At 55.6% G+C, this 18649-nt stretch overlaps 7 protein-coding genes across 10 annotated transcripts; 2 read left to right on the top strand and 5 right to left on the bottom strand.

Moving 5' to 3' along the window:
- Positions 1-2825: 2825 nt before the first annotated feature.
- On the bottom strand, positions 2826-4789 carry IUM83_14632 (Nucleoprotein TPR; the record flags this gene model as incomplete). The annotated part of the gene is made up of 2 exons (XM_067939395.1): positions 2826-2964; positions 3036-4789. The coding sequence occupies 2 exons, from the start codon at positions 4787-4789 to the stop codon at positions 2826-2828; spliced, it is 1893 nt and encodes a 630-aa protein (XP_067786110.1).
- A 128-nt stretch (positions 4790-4917) lies between these two features.
- On the bottom strand, positions 4918-5408 carry IUM83_14631 (uncharacterized protein; the record flags this gene model as incomplete). The annotated part of the gene is made up of 4 exons (XM_067939394.1): positions 4918-4965; positions 5041-5127; positions 5196-5242; positions 5321-5408. The coding sequence occupies 4 exons, from the start codon at positions 5406-5408 to the stop codon at positions 4918-4920; spliced, it is 270 nt and encodes an 89-aa protein (XP_067786109.1).
- A 209-nt stretch (positions 5409-5617) lies between these two features.
- Positions 5618-6811, bottom strand: IUM83_14630 (RxLR-like protein; the record flags this gene model as incomplete). Its single annotated transcript, XM_067939393.1, has 1 exon — positions 5618-6811. One exon carries the CDS (start codon positions 6809-6811, stop codon positions 5618-5620), a length of 1194 nt encoding a protein of 397 aa, XP_067786108.1.
- Positions 6812-7189: 378 nt separating this feature from the next.
- Positions 7190-8305, top strand: IUM83_14629 (Serine-pyruvate aminotransferase; the record flags this gene model as incomplete). Of its 2 annotated transcripts, none has more annotated exons than XM_067939392.1 (1): positions 7190-8305. In XM_067939392.1, one exon carries the CDS (start codon positions 7190-7192, stop codon positions 8303-8305), a length of 1116 nt encoding a protein of 371 aa, XP_067786037.1. The 2 variants fall into 2 exon arrangements, with proteins under 2 accessions (XP_067786037.1, XP_067786038.1); XM_067939391.1 differs by having other exon boundaries at positions 7874-8305.
- A 43-nt stretch (positions 8306-8348) lies between these two features.
- Positions 8349-9106, bottom strand: IUM83_14628 (uncharacterized protein; the record flags this gene model as incomplete). Its single annotated transcript, XM_067939390.1, has 5 exons — positions 8349-8423; positions 8510-8653; positions 8719-8787; positions 8855-8923; positions 9026-9106. 5 exons carry the CDS (start codon positions 9104-9106, stop codon positions 8349-8351), a joined length of 438 nt encoding a protein of 145 aa, XP_067786039.1.
- A 1853-nt stretch (positions 9107-10959) lies between these two features.
- On the top strand, positions 10960-11669 carry IUM83_14627 (uncharacterized protein; the record flags this gene model as incomplete). 3 transcript variants are annotated; one of them, XM_067939389.1, is made up of 2 exons in its annotated part: positions 10960-11168; positions 11291-11669. In XM_067939389.1, 2 exons carry the CDS (start codon positions 10960-10962, stop codon positions 11667-11669), a joined length of 588 nt encoding a protein of 195 aa, XP_067786027.1. The 3 variants fall into 3 exon arrangements, with proteins under 3 accessions (XP_067786027.1, XP_067786026.1, XP_067786025.1); XM_067939388.1 differs by having other exon boundaries at positions 10960-11237; positions 11303-11669; XM_067939387.1 differs by lacking the exon at positions 10960-11168 and having other exon boundaries at positions 11460-11669.
- A 963-nt stretch (positions 11670-12632) lies between these two features.
- Positions 12633-18628, bottom strand: IUM83_14626 (ATP-binding Cassette (ABC) Superfamily; the record flags this gene model as incomplete). Its single annotated transcript, XM_067939386.1, has 9 exons — positions 12633-12665; positions 12749-12832; positions 12897-12991; positions 13496-13703; positions 13773-13961; positions 14040-14066; positions 14133-14207; positions 14263-14432; positions 15256-18628. 9 exons carry the CDS (start codon positions 18626-18628, stop codon positions 12633-12635), a joined length of 4254 nt encoding a protein of 1417 aa, XP_067786012.1.
- Between the last annotated feature and the right edge of the window lie 21 nt (positions 18629-18649).

Below are 18649 nucleotides of genomic sequence, written 5' to 3'. Positions count from 1 at the left end.
GAAGCTGTTCACACTCCCAATAGACCTCATCGTGCGCTTGACACAGTGCGGACTGTTGCAGTTGTGTGTGATGGGTCCAGGGTAGACAAATTTTAAATGATGATCGACGGTTGCTACAAACCGTGCATAAAGATAGTAACCCGCCGCCGTTGAGTCGCGGTCGGAGACCAAGCATCAGTTTGATCAAGGTATCTAAAAACGTTGTATTATTTTAGCGATAGTGCCATACCTCTCGGTATAAATTACCACCACATTAAAGATTTTGGCCTTGGGAAAACCCAATTAGATCGGAACGCTCTCGACAATCCAAGGAACCGAGGGAATCCTGCCCAGCAACTCTATCAGGAGGTTTTTACTGGTTCAGCATTTTTGGGTTGGGAGCTCTACATGTATGATCACGACCCGGGTGCCTGTAGACAACTAGGAAACCCTGCGTGTTACGAGTCGAATGTCGTTTCAACTTGTCAAGGCATTGGACAGTTTTCCGTTTGAAGTCTGTACAAGCTTATCTTTTGTAAGAAGAGAGCGCAGGCTCTGCCTTTGTTTGCCACTCGGTAGCTGGTACGATCTAGCCATTCCTGGCTGGTGTTTCGTAGCTTGATCTAGTTTGCTGCCTCTACTTGGATTCTGTCACACTAAAAAAATAAGTTTCACACGAGTGGTGAGGACCAGTCACAAAACCGATCTACTACTGATGGTAGATGTAAGCCCTCGAGTAAACGTATTCCTAGGGGCGGGTGGAGCTGCGAAGGTGGCTTTGATTTCGTGGAGACGCAAGCGAGCGTGGTGCTTAATCTACGTAATACAGTACTACGATATTTTTTGTGAATATTTAATCCAAGCACCGCATTTAAGCGACCTCCAGCTGCCTACACCGATCCATCAACTCGCCTCCGGGTCGGTTAGCACCGGCATAATATATTGTTTCGACCCGATCGATAGATAGTTCATCCGTCGGACCGCCCGACCTGCTTGCAAGCATGCTCACGCCAACGCAAACCCGCTCGATGCAAGGTTGTACATGGATTTCCCTGATGGCAATCATACCTTGTCTAGGAATTGACAACCAACGCACGCTAAGGAGAACCAAGAAATCCATTCCACTTGGAAATGAATCTGCTCACGCTTTCAAGCAATCTCATCTTTTGTGATGATCACGAACTCTTGCAATTGCCAGCGCTGGTCGTGGTGAGGCAAACTTTTAACTGGTGATCGCCAGTTGCTGTGCATGGCGTATGGAAAGATGTCCATACTTAACGAGTGCTGATTAGTACAATTCCGTGAAGGCTATCCACAACAGCATCCGTCTGACTCAGCTTACCTAAAGAAGTAGAAGGAGGCAGCGGTGGTGCCACACCTAGAATTGCGATTGATCTTAGACGGACCTGGACCAACAAAGGAATGTTGCCCGGTAATCCCATAGGCCGATTATAAAAGCTTTCGCTGGGCCAGCTTTTCTTGAACTGTACGTATGTAATCTGGGGGATAATTTGTTCCTTTAGACGGGGTCACGAGTCGGATGTCCCTTTACTTTTAGAATTTGAGCAGCTTGCGCTACATGTAACGAGGCTCTCGCTTCCTCTTCTTGTAATCATCGATCTCAGAGATTGACAAAATGTATTTGTCTATCCGCGGAGAGAAAAATGCTAGACTGCATCACTGTAATAGTAGAAATATAAATCCTCAATTGCTGAGGTCGGACACTGGATCCGATAGAGGTTGGGTAGAGAGATCGGGTCCTCTCGGCATTGAAAAACCAACATCAGAAAAGGTAATACCCCAAAACATTTTTATTAAACTACAGCGGCACACTAAAAGCACGAAGCTGGCACAGTTCTTTCAGTCTAGACATCAAGTCTCCTGCGGGATCAAATGTATAAGAAAGCGAGTGTGATAGTGCATCCCATTGTGATAACCTTGGTAGCTCTTGAAGTACAAGTAGAGTTAGAAGCTGGCGGGATGGCCCCTCACGGGGCTCTATTTTGCCGCAGATGTGACCACGGAATCAGTCCTAGTACCAAACCTGAAGTTGATGCTAGTTGCACATTGCTGTGGATATTTTATCCAAAACTCGCAGTTGCGGTTCGAAGTAGTCCCACCAACTACCCGTGTCGCCTCTCTTTCAATTGGCACGGCTGGAGCAATAAATTGTTTCGACACGATTGACAGTTCATCCGGCGGACCGCCTAATGTGTGTCCGAACACTCTCACAATACCAGTACACGACTGCTCGATGCAAGGTTGTACCCGATTTCCGTGCACTTCACCGATGACTATCATATCTCGCCCAACCAACGCAGTTTGTGGAGAACCAGGAATTGCATTCCGTCCTCTTCTTGCATTCTCATAATCCCGAAGTCTCCACTTTGTAGCAAAGCGTGTCCTTTTCCCAGACGTAGCCACTCAGAAGAACCGTTTTCGACCGTACTCCTAATACAGAGTCAACACTGCATGGCGACGTGAAGAGTATCAATGACCCGAAGGTCCATCGAACTACAACGATGGCCCCTGCAGCTCGAATCGACATGATGGCAGCGGCGATGCCCAACACGATGACACCGTGGCCAGACAAGCTCAATACATAATACGACACTACCTCGGTTTCTGGCTTCGACTGCTTCAAACTCGATCGGTTTAGTACCTGGGGTACACTTGCATTGCTGCTGCCCAGCAAAACTCGGCTACCAAGGCAGTCTCATCGTTGAATACTAGTCGCTTGACGAAACAGCGCCACTTCTCGCAGCGTAACGTGATAGCTGTTTGGCATGTCCCGTTCGCGCCATCACTACCTAACCCGCTCGCACCACCGTTTCCTTTGACACTTCTCACAACAGTGGTCGCACTGAGCAATCTCGGAATCGAGCAGGGTTTTGCCGCTTTGCCTTTTCCTGACGGTGGTGCGTGAAGCGCTGAATGAGTTCGCCCTTCCGCTCAATCATCTTTTCTTGAGCAAGTGCTTGCTTCCTGCAGCACAATCGAAAATGGCAGTGTTAGAGCTATCTGCGATAAGAAGAAAAAACTGATGCCAGACGAACTTGAGATGTTGCAAACTGGAAGTAATATAAGCTGAGAGGTCAGTCATGAACTTCTGGACGAACGAACAAAGCTCAACGATCTGCTCGGCCGTTGTTCCGACCGTGAGATCTTGCATAGCAGTTTCTGCATGCTCGCGATGGCCATTTATCGTTTGCTCAAGGTCAGCAAAAATCGCTGGTGGAGGGTCGGGCTTCACGGCAGAAAGGTGTGTATGCTCGGAGAGTACTGGCGTGGAGGATGATACCTTGAGTCCCGTTGTTGGAGTTTCCTGCAGAAACGGCAGGAATCCGGACTTGAGACCTGCCGTGCTCGTGTGCGGGCGTTGGCCTTGGAAAATAGCCGACATGATTGCAGGAGTGCGCGATGGCGACACGGGATGGTGTTCAATTGAAGACGAGCCGAGTGTAGCCATTTCCTGTTGGCAGTTCTGCAGTGATTTCCACGTTGTGATAGCGGCTTCCAGCGTGGTTTTAAGGCTATCTGAGTGCTCCTGCTTTAGCTTGGACTCCATTTGAGTTCGCCACGCTTTATATTCCTGTCGTCTTTCTTCTAGCAGAGTCTCTACTTGCTCTTTTAGTTTGGACTCTTGCTCACTCGAAGCCAGCAACTCCTGCTGTTGTCGAATTAACTGCTTCTCTAGAGTTAAAATCGAAAGTTGGTTTCGCTCCAAATCTGCTCGTTGTCGAGTGTTGGCCACAGTGAGGGTAGCCACGGTCTTCTCCAGCCTTGCGTTCTCACAACGCAACAGTTCCGTCTGTCTGTCAATCTCGATCTGAATGTTGCGGCGCTCCAACTCGGTTTTCGCGATTCGCTTCCGCCACTTTTCCATGTCGTGGGCGATTTCGGCTTCCCCCGCAAGCAACCGCTCAATCGCCTGATCGCGCTCGCGTTCGACCTCGAGCTGATTTTGCTTGGCGATACCTTGGTCTAGCTGTGCTTCCTTCGCTCGCTCACGGGCCACGTCTCGATCTTGAATCGCCTCGTTGCGTAAGCGTAGTGCTTCCTCCTCGCGTTCTTGACACTCTTCCTGCACCTGTTGCAACTCGGCGATAACTTTCTCGGCCACTTTCCAGCTCTGTACGGCGTTGTTTCGTGCTGTCTTTTCACAAACCAGTTCGTTTTGCAGTTGAGCAGCTTGGATATGCAACGTATCGCGCTCTTTGGAGAGCGACGCCGCAGCACTCCGGAACTCTTCCACCTGCTTGCTCAAGGCTGTGCAGTCTTCGACCACCTGAGCGCGTAGCACTACGAGACGATCCCGTTCAATCCGCAGCTGTTCTCGTTCTTGCTTAGCTTGCTTGAGCGACCGCACCGCGTGCTCGTACTCCAGCTCACAATTACTGAGCTGCTGCTGCGCCAAATCTCGCTGGGAGATGGCGATATCGCGTTCCTTCTCGCATGTGTGCTTGCCGCCGTAATGCTGGAGCTGCTGGCCCAGGTCGAAGTGGCCCCAATGCATAGCCAAGTCTAATGGCGTGTGTCCATTCTTGTTCTTCTCGTTCAGCGGGGCGCCCCGTCGGATGAGCTCCTCCATGATCTTGGGGCGATTCCACAGTGACGCCGTGTGCAACAAGGAATTCCAGCCTTGATCCTTGAGCGTGACGATGGTGGCCCCAGCGGCCTCGAGTTCCTGGAAAAGCTGAACGATGTAGCCGTCCGTGTCATCCGCATCCCAGATCGCTTCATTGTCGAATAGGTCGGTGATCTTCTCTTGGGTAGCTGCATTCAGCTCACTCGGCTGCCGTGGAGGCATCTCAGCTGCAAAGCTCCAGACACTAAAAACACAGAAGTGAACCAAGGCTCGAAAAACAAACCTTCCCTCAAGGACAGCAAGCAACCCGACTATATTTATCGAGGCAGGCTTGAGCTGGCGGGTGTTCATCACTGCGAATCTCCTTCCCGAAGCATTCGTTGATGCTCCTGCTTCCACTACAGCGATCTAGTCAATCAATACGACCCCGATTCACTTAAACAATGTTTCGCTTCGAAGTAGCTTCGACGTACCTGCTCCATCGTCGCCGAGGTGATCCCAACTTGCGCCCGAACATCGGCACGGCGCTGGGCCAGCCGCGCAAGCTCACGCTGCGTGTTCTACAACAAACCGCAGGCACCATTTAGCTAGCATGCATCCACACTTGAATATGCCAACAAGCTCGTACCTCTCGCATCTGCGCGCACCGTGCTTGAAATTCCGCCAGGCGGCGGCCTTCTCCAGTCCACACAACACCGTGAGCAGACCCCATGCCAGCGCTTCATGAGCTCATGTCATCGTCATCAACCGCACCTTGCTCCGTCGATGGGGCCGTCACCTCAGGTTCTTCGTTTGCAGCTTCTGGGCGGTCTCCATCATCGTCGCGCGGGTGGTTCTTCATCCTTCGCGTCCTCTCCGGCTCCAGGGGGTCTCTCCCGTCGGTTAGGCCTCAAAAAGATCACGAATTCGTAGTCGCCGCCGGCGTTCAAGGTCAAGTGATGCATATTAAGGCCTTACTCTCTCCGAGACTAGTGCTTCCTGTCCAAGGGCCAACCACGGGAGCTGCGCTGGAGTCGCCACTCGTCCCTGAACGAGCCTCCAGCAGCCTTTTTAGTTGGTCTTGCGGCCGCTCACGTCGGCGATGAACTTGGCGTACAGCAGGCTGTCGCGGCCCGTGTCCATGTTGCCCATGGCCAGCACGGCCAGCAGCAGCACGGCGCCCAGCAGCACCGACGTCCACAAGATGATCTGGTACTCGGCGATATCGGGCATGGAGACGGCGCCACGTGCCGTCGCGTTGGCGGCGGTGGCCGTCGAGTTGGCGTCGTCCTCCTCGTCCCAGACGCTGCCGCTCTGGGCCGCCAGGTCCTCCGTCTCCTCCTCGTCGTCCTCGTCACTGTCACTGTCAGCGTCAGCGTCAGCGTCGGCCGCGCTCTGCTCGTCCTCGTCGTCTTCCTCGTCAGTCAGACCGGACAGCAGCTTCCGGCTGCGCGCGCGCCGCGAGAGCGCCGCGGCCTGCTGCGTAGCCCGCGGCAGCCTGGCCGTCATGACCTGGGCCGCCGCGCGCGCGTGGGTCTTCAGCAGCTGGGCCAGGAACTCGGCCACGGCCGCGGCCGCGGCCTGCTGCGCCTGCTTCTGCCTGTGCTCGGCCCCGGCCAGCGCGGACAGGCCCACGACGTACAGGGCCTTGGCCGGGCCGTTCTCCATCTGGGCCGCGAGCTGCGCGAGCTGGGCCAGCTCGCGCGCGAAGGCCACGTCGGCCGCGTCGGCCGCGTCCAGGAAGCTGTTGGCCCGGAGCGCGCGCTGCACCAGGTCGGCGGCCACGGCCGGCGCGTCGGCCTCGAGGCTGGCGCAGAGGGCCACGCTGCCGGCGCAGCGCGCGCGCGCCTGCTGCGCGGCGTGGAACTCCTGGGCCACGGCGGCCGGCACTTTAATGCTGGCGCGCGGCGCCGCGTACAGCGCGTGGAAGGCGTCGGCGTCGGCCACGGCGGCGTCCACGGCGGCCAGCGCGGCGTCGTCCAGCAGCAGCAGCGCGTAGGCCTGGCTGTGCGCGAACACGTCGGCCTGCAGCGGGCTCTGCGCGGCGGCGCGCGTGGCCACGCGGCCCGTGCGCAGGCCCAGCGAGTTGAGCGCCAGGTCGGCCAGGCCGGCCGTGGAGAAGGCGGAGGAGGCGGAGGCGGAGGAAGGAGGGGCGGCCGCGTGGAAGAGCGCGGGCCGGGACGTGGCCAGCACTAGAACTTGGTCGGCCAGCGCCGTGGAGAACGCGGCGGCCGCGGCCAGCAGCGCGAGCGGGAGCGACGGCATGGGCTGGTAGAGCTGGAGACGGATCGCCGACGGTTGCGCCTTTGGATCTCTCTCGGTAGGAATGGAATGAGGGCCCAGTGACCGCACGACGGCGGACGCGGATTGGTGGAAAAGGCGAGGGATAAACTATGGGAGTCCGGAATCCTATCATTTATACTGGGCCGAATTGCATGTCCGCCTCGTTAAGTTCGTCTCGATCAGATGGACGTCGGGTGTCACTCGGTGTCTTGCCAGTCGTCCACCTGATAATCTGATTCTGCGTCTCAGAATTTTAGTCCAATCGCGTGCCTCCTCCGCTGCTGGACGGTCGCCACGCACTTGGCACGTGAGTGTACTTGCCTTGTTGGAGCTCAGCTGCCCCATTGCTGCCTCCGAGAGATGACGCACCCGAGCAGCGGCAAGCTGGAGCTCGTGCCGGGCCCGTCGCAGATGCTGCCCAACGTACTGGCGGCGCTGGGGGCCGCGTGCGGCTCGTCCGACCTGGACCCTTCCTTCTGGGACGACTACCTGGCGCTGGAGCGCCATCTGCAGCGGCTGCTGCACGCCGAGCGCTGCAGCGTGGCCATCCAGTCGGGCGAGGCCATGCTGAGCCTCTGGGGCGCGCTCAAGAGCACGCTGCGCCCCGGGGACGTGGTGGTCTGCGCCATCAACGGCCTCTTCGGCGCGGGCTTCGCCGACATGGCCACGGCGCTGGGCGCCGACGTGCACGTGGTAACGTGCGACTGGCGCAAAGCCATCGACGTGGCCGCGCTGTGCGCCGAGATCCGCCGCTGCGACCCCAAGCTCGTGACGGCCGTGCACTGCGAGACGCCCAGCGGCGTCCTCAACGACCTACAGGGCGTGGGGGAGACCGTGGCCAGCCACACCTCGGACGGACTCTTCCTCGTGGACTTCGTGTCGAGTGCGGGCGGCGCTCCGCTCGACGTGGACGCGTGGAAGATCGACCTGGGGCTGCTGGGCCCCCACAAAGCTCTGTCGGGTCCCCCGGCGCTGGCGTTCACGACCGTGAGCGACAAGGCCTGGAAACGCATCAACGACGTCAAGTACGTGGGCTACGACGCGCTGCAGCCGTTCTACCGCGCGGCGCTGCAGGAGCCACGTCTGCTGCCGTACACGCACAACTGGCAGGCCATCCGCGCGGCTCTGGTCGCGTGCGATAACATCGAGAAGGAAGGAGGCATTGACGCGGCTATTCAACGACACGCGGAGGTCAGCGCGTTTGCGCGGCATGAGGTGCAGGAGACGCTCCGGTTGAAGATCTACAGCGACGAGAGCGCCGCGTCCCCCACTGTGACTGCTGTTGAGCTCCCGGAAGGATGCGACTGGGCTGCGCTGGAGCAAGAGCTTCGCGCTCAGAACCTGCTGGTGGGGGGCTCGTATGGACCGTTGAAGGGCAAGGTGCTGCGTCTCGGACACATGGGCTCCCAGGCAAACAAGGAGGTTGTAGCCAAGGCGATCGAGATTATTGGCGCTGCACTTAAGAAGATGAAGTAGGACGCTGAAATTGACCTGTACTGTGTACTAGACTGCAGCAGAATCAGTTCTGCTCTGTGGCAAGAAGAAGCGGGTTGTCGTGCTGCTCTGGTTTGAAATCGTAGTGTACCAAGCATATCTGCCAAACGAAAGTTGCACATACACAATTCGTGAGTCGCGTCGAGGGTTAATCTCACAAATACTTGCTAGTTGTCACAAACCTACCACTTCCGGCTCGCCTTCGGGCGCACCTTCAATACCAAACTCCGCTAAAGTCATCATGTCGTGTCTTAACTCATTTGCCTCTGAGAAGTGGCCCTTGCAGATCTTGAGATCAGTGATCGGCCCGTGCTGCTTTTGAATTTGTTGCTGCAAGTGAAGGCCACACCATAAGAGGACGTAGGACCCAAGTTGTCGTGGTACGATTAGCTCACCTTGATGGCGAACAATCGTGTGGTGGTCTTGGTGCGTAACTTGAAATTGAGGTAGCTCCAATTGAGCAGCTACGCAGAGATTCCGTTAATATTGCACCAGTTCAAGAGGAAATGTTGCTGAATAAAGCAGTCGTACGCGCATATCGAGCGTCACGTAGTGGATAGGGTCGGCCTCGATGGCAATGGGCGGAGCGTTGTCCATCAGCTACTCGATTGCAGTAAACAAATCCAACAAAACGGAAGAGCGAGCAAATGTCAATGAAATGCCAACATGTAAGCAACATAATTCTCTGAACCTGCAACTTACGGAGGCTCCATCAGCCCCGTCACCGGCATCTGCAGCCGAGCTGGACTTCTTCGGCTTCTTGGCCTTCTTCTTCGGTGCCATGATCGTTCGCTTACGGTGGAGTTGTGAGTCTGCTGAAGTCTGCTGAAGAGAATTCAACGGACGAGTGGTGGCTATAAACAAAAATAGTTGCATCACTTGCATTTCAAGCACCAGCCAAAAACTAGATTGCCAGATCCCCAAATGGGTATGTATTCATCGGTTCACATGGATTCATGGCGACACAGTGCTATCTCACTATAGGTTTCCATCGTGACGGAGTCGAGTGATGACACGCCCGATATCTCAGGGCTTCCGAGCACCACGCGAATTTGGCCTCGGCCGCCAAATTAGCCGAGGCCTCAGGGAAGGCGGGTGTCACAGAGACCAGAAAACGAGCCGCGGGTCTTTAGTATTTTTTGTAAGCACTCAGCATTACATGGTGATACCCACCACCACGTGGGTCTGAAGTCGGGGACATCTCGCCAATTCTGGAGGAAGAGCAGTGCTTCCTTGCGCTGAAAGCGTGTGGACTCTGTGGCGGTTCAGGATCATCCAGAGTTTTGTTCAAGTTGTGCCGAGACCCCGGCTCATCGTGACGAGCTTGTCTCCGACTCGGAGACTCCGAGACTCCGAGACAGTCTCCTGCAGACGGTGCGACAGGCTTTCGCGTGCCTGTCCAGGTATGTACACATTTGCGCGTGTGCGCCACCGGTGGATATTTCAGGTCGGTTTGCGCGGAAACAGGTGTGGACTCGCGAGGCCAAACACCATGAGCAACAAGCTGAGGTACTCAGAGATGCAGGGCTCGGCCCCTGTAAGCCAAAACATAATTTTCGAATTCAGTCCTCATGCATGTGCATGCACTTGCTTGTAAGCTCGCTCGAGACGACATACAGATTGTGTGCCTTAATCAAGCCCGCCGGCGGACGGCGTGAGCAGGTAGATTACGGTTATGATGGTCGAACGCATCTGGGCTTTGCTCTTCAGAGACACACTTGTTGAGTGACAGGCGAATATCCAACAACTTGCTGGTAGCTAGCAATTGCGGTAACCGATTCACAATCTGAAGTTAAACACAAGCAGCTGTAGCAGTACATATCGCGTGCTTCCCCACTGCCAGCATGTGCCTTCCGTCGTATCTTCTTCGCAAGACCGTCACGTGGACGTTGAGTCGTGCGGTATTGCGTTAAAAGGCTAGCCAACACTCAGCGCTGCCATGCCTTGCCGCCGCAGCATATCTAAGTTATCCATGGCAAGCATGCAATGGAATCCAGCGGCAGCAGAGTCGCTTCACTTTCCTGCTTCCTGCATGAATCGACTAGAGAATCTACAACTGAGGAGGCTTGGACCGATGGCCACCGTGTCTATGGGTGCAGTTCAATCACCACCAGGGGCGTTGCAAGTTTTCTCCACGGCACCCTCACGCGCGATTTGTGTTGCGCATCTCAACCTACTTTGTGCGTCGCTGCGGTTGGTCGACTCCGGGCTAAAAGCATGGGTATCCTACGCGAGCAGGTCGTGCGACACAGGCGCGGTGCCAATGTACTTCACGCCCTCGCAGTGATGGTGCAGGTGCAGGTCGCGACTGGCACGAAGCTCCTCCCGGAGCAAATCGCTGACGAACTGATTCCCTGCTTGGTCTACGGAGGACGCGCGTGTCTTTGTTTTTTCGGCCGCGGTGCGTCGTAACCTGCTGATGCCGGGAGCTCCGGGGCGCGCAATCGCGCAGGTAATCGTCGTCGGGGCTCTATGCAAGGTGCTCGCCTTGATTATGAGCCTTTCAAGTATTTGGAGGCAGGTTTGACTCGTCATCACGCGCGACGCAGGTCCATGCACTCGGCGACCTCGTCGACCATCGTGGAGCTCATTTCTCGATCCGCCCCGGACCCCGCGAGGCGAAGCGCTACAATACAATGTTCGCTTCCACCCGACAGCTCTCGACGACACCGTCGGCTCTGCCCGAGTCGGTGGCGTGGCTGGAGCACCTGACGCTCGAAATGACCACAAGCACCAACGCCCGGCACGGACTGGGCAAGCGCAACGTGCTGTACGAGCTGCACATGACCTACCAGACCTCCAAGGACGAGGCGACAACGTGGACGCTGTCCCGGCCGTTCGACGAGTACCGTGACCTGCGAAGGAGACTCGTCAAGGCACTGCGGCTGGGCCACCGCTGCAACGCCGAGTGCAAGTGGCTGGGCAACGTGATCAAGCACCACTTCCCCGGGCCTCACTCTTCTGCAGGAGCTGCCCCAGCGGCGTGGAGGGCACCCGCGTGGCACTACTGCGCATGCTCAACACGGTCAAGGCGTCGCTGGTGAACCACGGCAACCTCGGCTGCTCGAGGATGCGCGACGACGTGAGCAAAGTGTTCGCGGTGTTCGTGTCCAGCAGCACGCAGACCACCAAGGACCTGTCACGGGTGCACTCGTCCACGGCGTCGACCACCTCGTCGATGTCGCTTTCGATGTCGCTGTCGCCGACCAGTTTCAAGCGCTCGTCGTCGTCCACGTCCCTCACCTCGGACGAGGAGACCCAGGTCGCCCTCGAGTTCGACGACTTCCCGTGCGGTAACTTTGCGCGCTGCGAGTGCGGCGCATGCCGCTCCAGCTTGAACCACTAAGGTGATAGAATGCTACCGTAGGAACTACTAGACTGCCCAAAATGTACACTAAGTCTAATATGAACACGCTCGTGACAACCTCCACTGCCTTGGTGCATTCATCCTTACACATGGTACATGTTCATTTGCTGCGGCCGGTTCACATTGAACCTTCACCACGTCGCCTTGCGTAACGCGCTGTCGTGCTCGGAGATTCGGCAGCGCGGGAGAAAACGTCGTGGGTGTGTGCTTCAAGTGAGCCCCAGCATCAAAGCACCGTGTTTGCAGCAGCTCCGCAGACCAACAAGTCCATCCCCCGCAATGTTACCTTCAGCACCACCTCGAGCGGACGCCAGCCACTCCTTTTGACGGAGCGCTGCACACGAGGCAATCAACTGCTTGCGTGGACGAGTTCACCCTATGGATACGGTAGTTTTACGAGCCATCGACTGTCGCATCCGGTCTGTGCTTTGCAACGCAGCGTGCCTAACTCGCTCTTTCCGTCACGGTGCTGCTCATTTGCAGCTTTTGCAGCTCTTCCGACCAGCTTTGGAAAGGAACCGGCGCCACCATTGAAAGCATTAAAAAAAAAAACATGGCCCCACTTCACGGTGAAGTCTTACGTGGGTCACGTGTATTGTCAATACTGACACATCTAAAGATCCAGCGTTCGTGTAGCAAAGCTTGCTGCAACTTCAACTAGCGCTCCCAATCTGGAGATCGATTCCGGTGCCAGTTTGTGCTCGGCAAGTGACAGGATTTATTCGTGAATTAGCGGTGGCCTAACGGGCCGCATTCCACCTGTGATGACAGTGCCTGTTGGACACTTTTCGCCGGAGTTGCCCTCCAGGGACAACACAAGGCGGGCTGCTGTCTCGTTTCGTGCTGCGACACCATCGCGCAGCAGCTTGCATCCCCGCAAGGTGATCTCGTTGTACGAGAGATTCACGAAAGTCAACGCGGTGTTTTGCTGCAGTGACTTGGCTAGAACTCCTGCAGCACTATCGGATTTGAGACCTGAACAAGTCTTCAGTGGTATGTTAGAATATGCTGTAGGCATCCACAGTAATATTCCTTTTGCCACTAAGTGGTCAGCTTACCAGATCAATGCTACGCAAGTTTGTATTATCAGCAAGTGCATAGTACAATTCAACCACTCCAGGCGGCTCCAAGGGGCAGTGACTCTGGTAGATCAATAAGATCAGTTGAGTAAAAAGCAATAAAGTCAAATGTGTAGTGATCACTTACCAAGTCGAGCGTCGTCAGCGCTTGTGAAGTTTCAATGAACTGGCCCAATGCGCTGCCCACTGTCGACTCGCTTCCGAAGCAGTCCTGGAAAAGTGCTGTCTCGAGAAAAGAGTGTATCTTCAATGCCCGTAACAGAGCTAATGCGGCCGGTTCATCCAACCTGTTCTCGCGATAGTTTAGATATCGGAGCGATGAATTACGCTGCAAGCCACGCGCAATATCGATGTTCCCCTCACTCGTAAAGTCATTGCAGGAAATATCCAAGTGTGTCATTGATCGCGTGTGCGCCAGCATGTGAGCAAGATGCGTTGAGGCTTCGTCAGATATCCCAGTGTTGCTCAGGAGCAGTGTCCTCAGGGTCGAGTTGAAAGGTTCACTGTTTTCGTGGGGTTCCGAGCCATCAGCCGTTGTCGTCTCCCTTCGGCGATTGGCAATGCGCGCCTTGAGTTTTTCTTCCTCCGTTAGTTGTTTCGGCGATAGGGACTGGAGTAGATCGACAGTTTTCTTGTCTCCAATAGCGTTGTGACTAAGCTTGAGCTCACGTAGCGCATAATTGACTCGCAGCGTATCCCCAAGCCATGGCGTGATACCGTCCTTACCAATCCGGTTGTGCATGAGGTCAAGTAACCGCAGGTGAGAATTCATCGCTAGTGCCTTGGCCAAGGAGGTTGATCCAACCTCTCCGATAGCATTATAACTTAGCGTGAGTTCCAACAAACACCCATTGTGTATAAGAGCACCAGCCAGTAGCGCCATATCTCCATCCTGCAAGTGGTTACCACTCAGCGACAATGTCGTCACAAAACGCTAGAATAACACCATGTGAAAGGTAGTCAGAACGACACCAGTGTAACCTGTAGGAAGTACAGTACGTACATTGCTCGTGAGTCCCCGACTTAGCTGTGTTACTGTGTCTTGGCCAATGTGGCAGCCTCGAAGATCCAGCGCACGCACCTTCGTTGGGATCTCACGGTCAGACCTAGCTCTCGGACCAGAAACCCTCCCTCCGGCAAAACCCTCTTGAGCGGTATCCGATGGAAGCATGCCTACGTCAACGAAAGAACCCTTTCGATTCAAAAGTTTTGGACGCAACGGTCTCAGTTAGTCTCATCTAGAGAAATCAAGTGCTGCTATCTGTCATACCTCGCGAGTTTCAATCACGTTGTAGCCCTGAAAGCGAGCGCACGCAACAAGTCAGCATTTCTCAATATCTCGGTCACTTCAACTTGCCCTCACCGATAAATATGCTGTGCCGCTTGGGTGCGAGCAAACCAGAGTTCCATCGTGGTTGCGAACAATCAGACACAATACCTTTCGGCCTCGTTAGCGGTTAGCTGGTCAGGGAAAATATCTGTAGTATCGATACCTTGCCGAAACGCGTTTCAATGCTTGCTTTTGCCGGGATCAAACACCTCCACGTCAATGAAGCCCGGTCGTAGACAACGGGATCTCGCTTCGTCAGCAAGTATATCGCCTCTTCAACGTCCGAGCACACTTGGGCAGATCCGCACTCGCCATCCCCTTCATTGTGGCCTTCTTCTCGCCAGGTCATCACAACTGCACGCTAGGTGGCACTGCTCAAAATACATCGACGAAAAGGATAAGACGATCGTGTATTTTTCGTTTATCTGGAGTTTCGATGAAGCCCACTTCACTACTCAAGCTACAAGACCTCTTTCTTACTTTCCTTCATTCTGCCAGTGTTCAACAAGTCCCTTGAACAGGCCATCTGGCTTCTTTTGGAGAGCCTTGGGGGTGTCGAATTCGCCAACAGTGCCGCGCTCCATGACAAGGATGCGGTCCGCGTCAAGAATAGTGTTGATACGGTGCGCGATCGTGAGGCAGGTGCATTCACGGAACTCCTCGCGGATGCTGCGTTGAATCTTACGGTCCGTCTCCGTGTCGATAGAGGCAGTCGCTTCGTCCATCAGAATAATGCGCGACCGCTTAAGCAGGGCACGAGCAATGCACAACAACTGACGCTCGCCCACACTGAAGTTAGAACCCTTCTCGTCCACAGCACTGTCCAGCGCGGTCACCACATGCGCGAGATGAGCCCGACGCAGTGACGTCCAGATCTGCTCGTCCGTGTACTGATCGAATGGATCCACGTTGCTGCGTACTGTGCCTGAAAAGAGTACGGGGTCCTGCGGAATGATTGAGATCTTATTGCGCAGCTCGTGCAACCCGATGGTACTGATGTCAAGCCCATCAATGACGATGGAGCCGCTGTCAAGTTCCACAAGGCGCATAAGCGCCACCACAAGGCTCGACTTGCCCGCGCCAGTGCGACCCACAATGCCGATCTTCTCTTGGGGGCGAATGGAAAGGGAGAGATTGCGCAACACTCGAGGCAGACCTGGGCGGTAGCGCAGGTTCACATCACGGAATTCAATAGCGCCGGCAGACGGCCACTCCTGAGCAGGTGGAAGCTTACCCACACTCGTAAGCGCCGCCTCCGTATCCATCACAGTGTAGTTCTTGATACGTTCCACAGACACCATCTGCGTTTGAAGCTGGCTCACCATGCGCACGGACCAATTAAGCGACTGCGTGACGCTGAATGCGTATGTCAAAGACACGCCTGCAAGCCCGGCAAAAGCTGCCCCACGCTCAGGGTCCGAACTGTGAGCCAGAACTGCAGTTAGAGCCGCAAACGCTGCAATAAGTGTACCAGCGAACTCAAGACGGAGAGCTAGCCAGCAGTTAACTGCAAAGTTGAGGAAGTACGCGCGCTGGTTCCGGTCAATCAGCTCCTCATTCTTCGTAGAAAACTGGGTTTCAGCACGATACGCACGAATAGTCGGCAAACCATCAAGCGTCTCAGACAACAGGGCAAATACAGGGGAGCGGCTGATTGAGTCTAGTCTCTGCAATTCGCGCGAAGACTTGATAAAGTACCGTTGCGAGATGTAGTAGCCCACCAGCACAGGCAGTAGAATGATCATGAAAATCGGGGTCACGTACGAGATAGTCGCCAGTGTTACCAACACACTGATGAAGGTATTGAGAAGCATGCTCCATGTTGCTGGGATACTCTCATCAACAGTGTACACGTCCTTAGACAAGCGATTCACAATACGACCAGTTGGCGTAGTGTCAAAGAAAGATGTCGGGGCGCGCAGGATGCGGGCCAGTAGGTTCTGGAATAGTGATCGACTCGCTCGCAGGCCTCCCTTGTAAGTCGTAATGGCACGGATGTACAACGCCACAGCGTACGCGGCGTTGAGGCCCATGTACACATATACGTAGAACATCTGCGACTGCGGATCAGCCGGTTGCTCGTCATCATCCTTTGACTGCGAGTGCTCCGACCAGAACGAAAGCCACCATGTCGAGAGTAAGTTTACGAATTGAGTAGCGATGAACACAACAATGACAAGGAGTCCGGCAAAAATTCCACCAAACGCCATGATCCATGTCTTATACACTTGCCACGCAACGTCACCCACAGATCGATCCTCATCGGTCATCAGTTGAGCATCGGCTCCAGCGTCACTCGTGGTACGATCGCTGCGTACAGACGACCGACTCAATCGCCGACCCAGGCGTTCGGGCGTCGGATTGTCCTCTTCATCCTCTTCCAGTTCATCGAGCGAGATTTCGTCCTCGACATCTTCGATGGTGTTGGGCTCTTGCTGCTGATCTTGGTCCTTGTACTTCGCTACGAGATCCATGAGAAGTCCACCATCCTTCTCCATGAGGTCTTCATATGAGCCATCCTCCACGATCATACCGTTTTCCAGCACTACGATCTTATCGCACTCGCTTAGAAAAGTCAGACCATGCGTAACCAGAACCACCAGTTTGTTTTTAAGACATTTCTTGATGCACTCCTTGAAGATGTCATGACCAACATGGCTGTCCACAGCCGACAGAATATCGTCTAGCAGATAAATATCTGCATCCTGGTACACAGCACGCGCAAGGGCTACGCGGGTACGCTGCCCACCACTGAGATTAATACCCTTCTCGCCAATTTCAGTCATATCCCCTCCAGGCAGCACAGCCAAATCCTTCTGCATCGAGCTTACGCGCAAAGCATCGGCATACTTGGCCTCATCAAATGGGAGACCAAAGCAAATGTTCTCGCGAACTGTCGCGTTCTGAATGAACGGCTGCTGGGAGACGTATGCAACAGATCCACGGAGGTTCACTTCACCGCGACTGCATCGGGCGTCGCCGAGGATTCCACTAAGAAGGGTCGACTTGCCTGAACCCACATGGCCGACGACGGCAATTAAATCACCCGGGTGGCCATCGAGTGTCACACTTTGAAGCACTGGCAAACTTTCCCCACTTTCCAAAGCGTCCTTGCCCAAAATTGAGTCCGACTTGAGCAAGCTGTCCTCCTCTTGTGAACCCGACGACGCCTCCGACGAGGACGACGTACTCGATGCAGTATCCCACATGAAATCGGCATTGTTGACTCGGATGCCAACACGGTCCAAGTCTCCAGGGCCAACCTTCTCGCGTTCCTCTTCCTGGAGGTACGAACTCAAGCGGTCAACACTCACACTCGCCTCGACGATCGAGTTAAGCACCTGCGGCAACATGAACAGCGGGAAGCGAAGAATGTTGAACAGTGCCAGCGACGTCAGCGCCGTCCCGACATCCAGCGTGTTGCCCAGCTTGACGTATGTGTAGAACGACGCCACCGTCACCAGCGACGGGATCGCCGAAAAGAGCGTCATCGATCCGCTGCGAGCGTAGATGTACGTTTTGAGCTTGCTCAGCTCCTCGCTGCGGTATTCCAGCACGCGCTTGGTGAACGAGTGTTCCCAGGCCTGGAGCTTGATGACCTTCATCCCCGCCAGCACTTCGTTGCAAATCTTGATGCGTTCGTCCTTCACCTTCATCAACTTCAATTGCAGTCGGCGCATGAGCTTCGAGATGCCGGCGGTGATCGGCAGCATCAGGATGATCACAGCCACGCCAGCGAACGTGGCGGGGCCGATCTGCTTCCACAGCAAGTAGCACGCCACCACGATCTGGAAGAGCGAGAACCACACGCTGTTGATGAACGTCGAGAGCTCCTGCAGCCTCTGGGCGTCGATGGACATGAGGTTGGTGATCTCCCCCGTCGTCTTCTTCTGCCTCGCCGCGGCGGACAGCACCAAGCTCTTGCTGTACACGGCCGTGCACACGGCCGAGCGCACCCTCATGCCTGCCTCGAAGCAGTGGAAGAAGTAGTTCCTAAGCAGGAACGACTGCGCGACGCCCGAGACGAACACGATGGCCGCGTAGATCAGGCCCTCGCTCAGCGGCGCGTCGGGGTTCTGCAGGTACGCGATGATCTCCTTGATCAGCATGGGCGCCACGAACTGCAGCGAGTCGTGCACGAGCTTGAGCAGCCCGGCCTTGGCGATCTGGCCGCCGAAGCACGAGGCCAGCGCCCAGGCCAGGCTGGGCTTGGGCTTGCGGCTCTGACGGCTCCAGGCCGCCTGGAACTCCGAGGCCACCTCGTGCGCGCGGTTGGCCGGGTCCAGCAGGTACAGGTCGTCGTGCTCCAACGGCCGCTGGTTGCCCAGCTCCATGAGCGGCGTGACCCACGAGAAGAGCGCGGACGACAGGCACGTCGCGTCCTGAGACGGGTACCGGTCGCCCAGCCCCGAGGCGGCGGGCGGCGCGTCATGGCGGCGCAGCGTCACGCGCACGTCGCCCCCCAGCAGCGGCCGCCTCTCCTCGTCGGCCAGCGCCTGCGCCTTGGTCACCTTCAGCTTGCCCGCCATCGGTCGGTCGCTTGCTCCAGA

Source organism: Phytophthora cinnamomi, assembly GCF_018691715.1.
Source record: "Phytophthora cinnamomi strain GKB4 chromosome Unknown Contig71, whole genome shotgun sequence".
Taxonomy (NCBI): domain Eukaryota; phylum Oomycota; class Peronosporomycetes; order Peronosporales; family Peronosporaceae; genus Phytophthora; species Phytophthora cinnamomi.
Note: the sequence above shows the minus strand (reverse complement) of the source record. Positions and strands in the feature narration are given on the sequence as shown.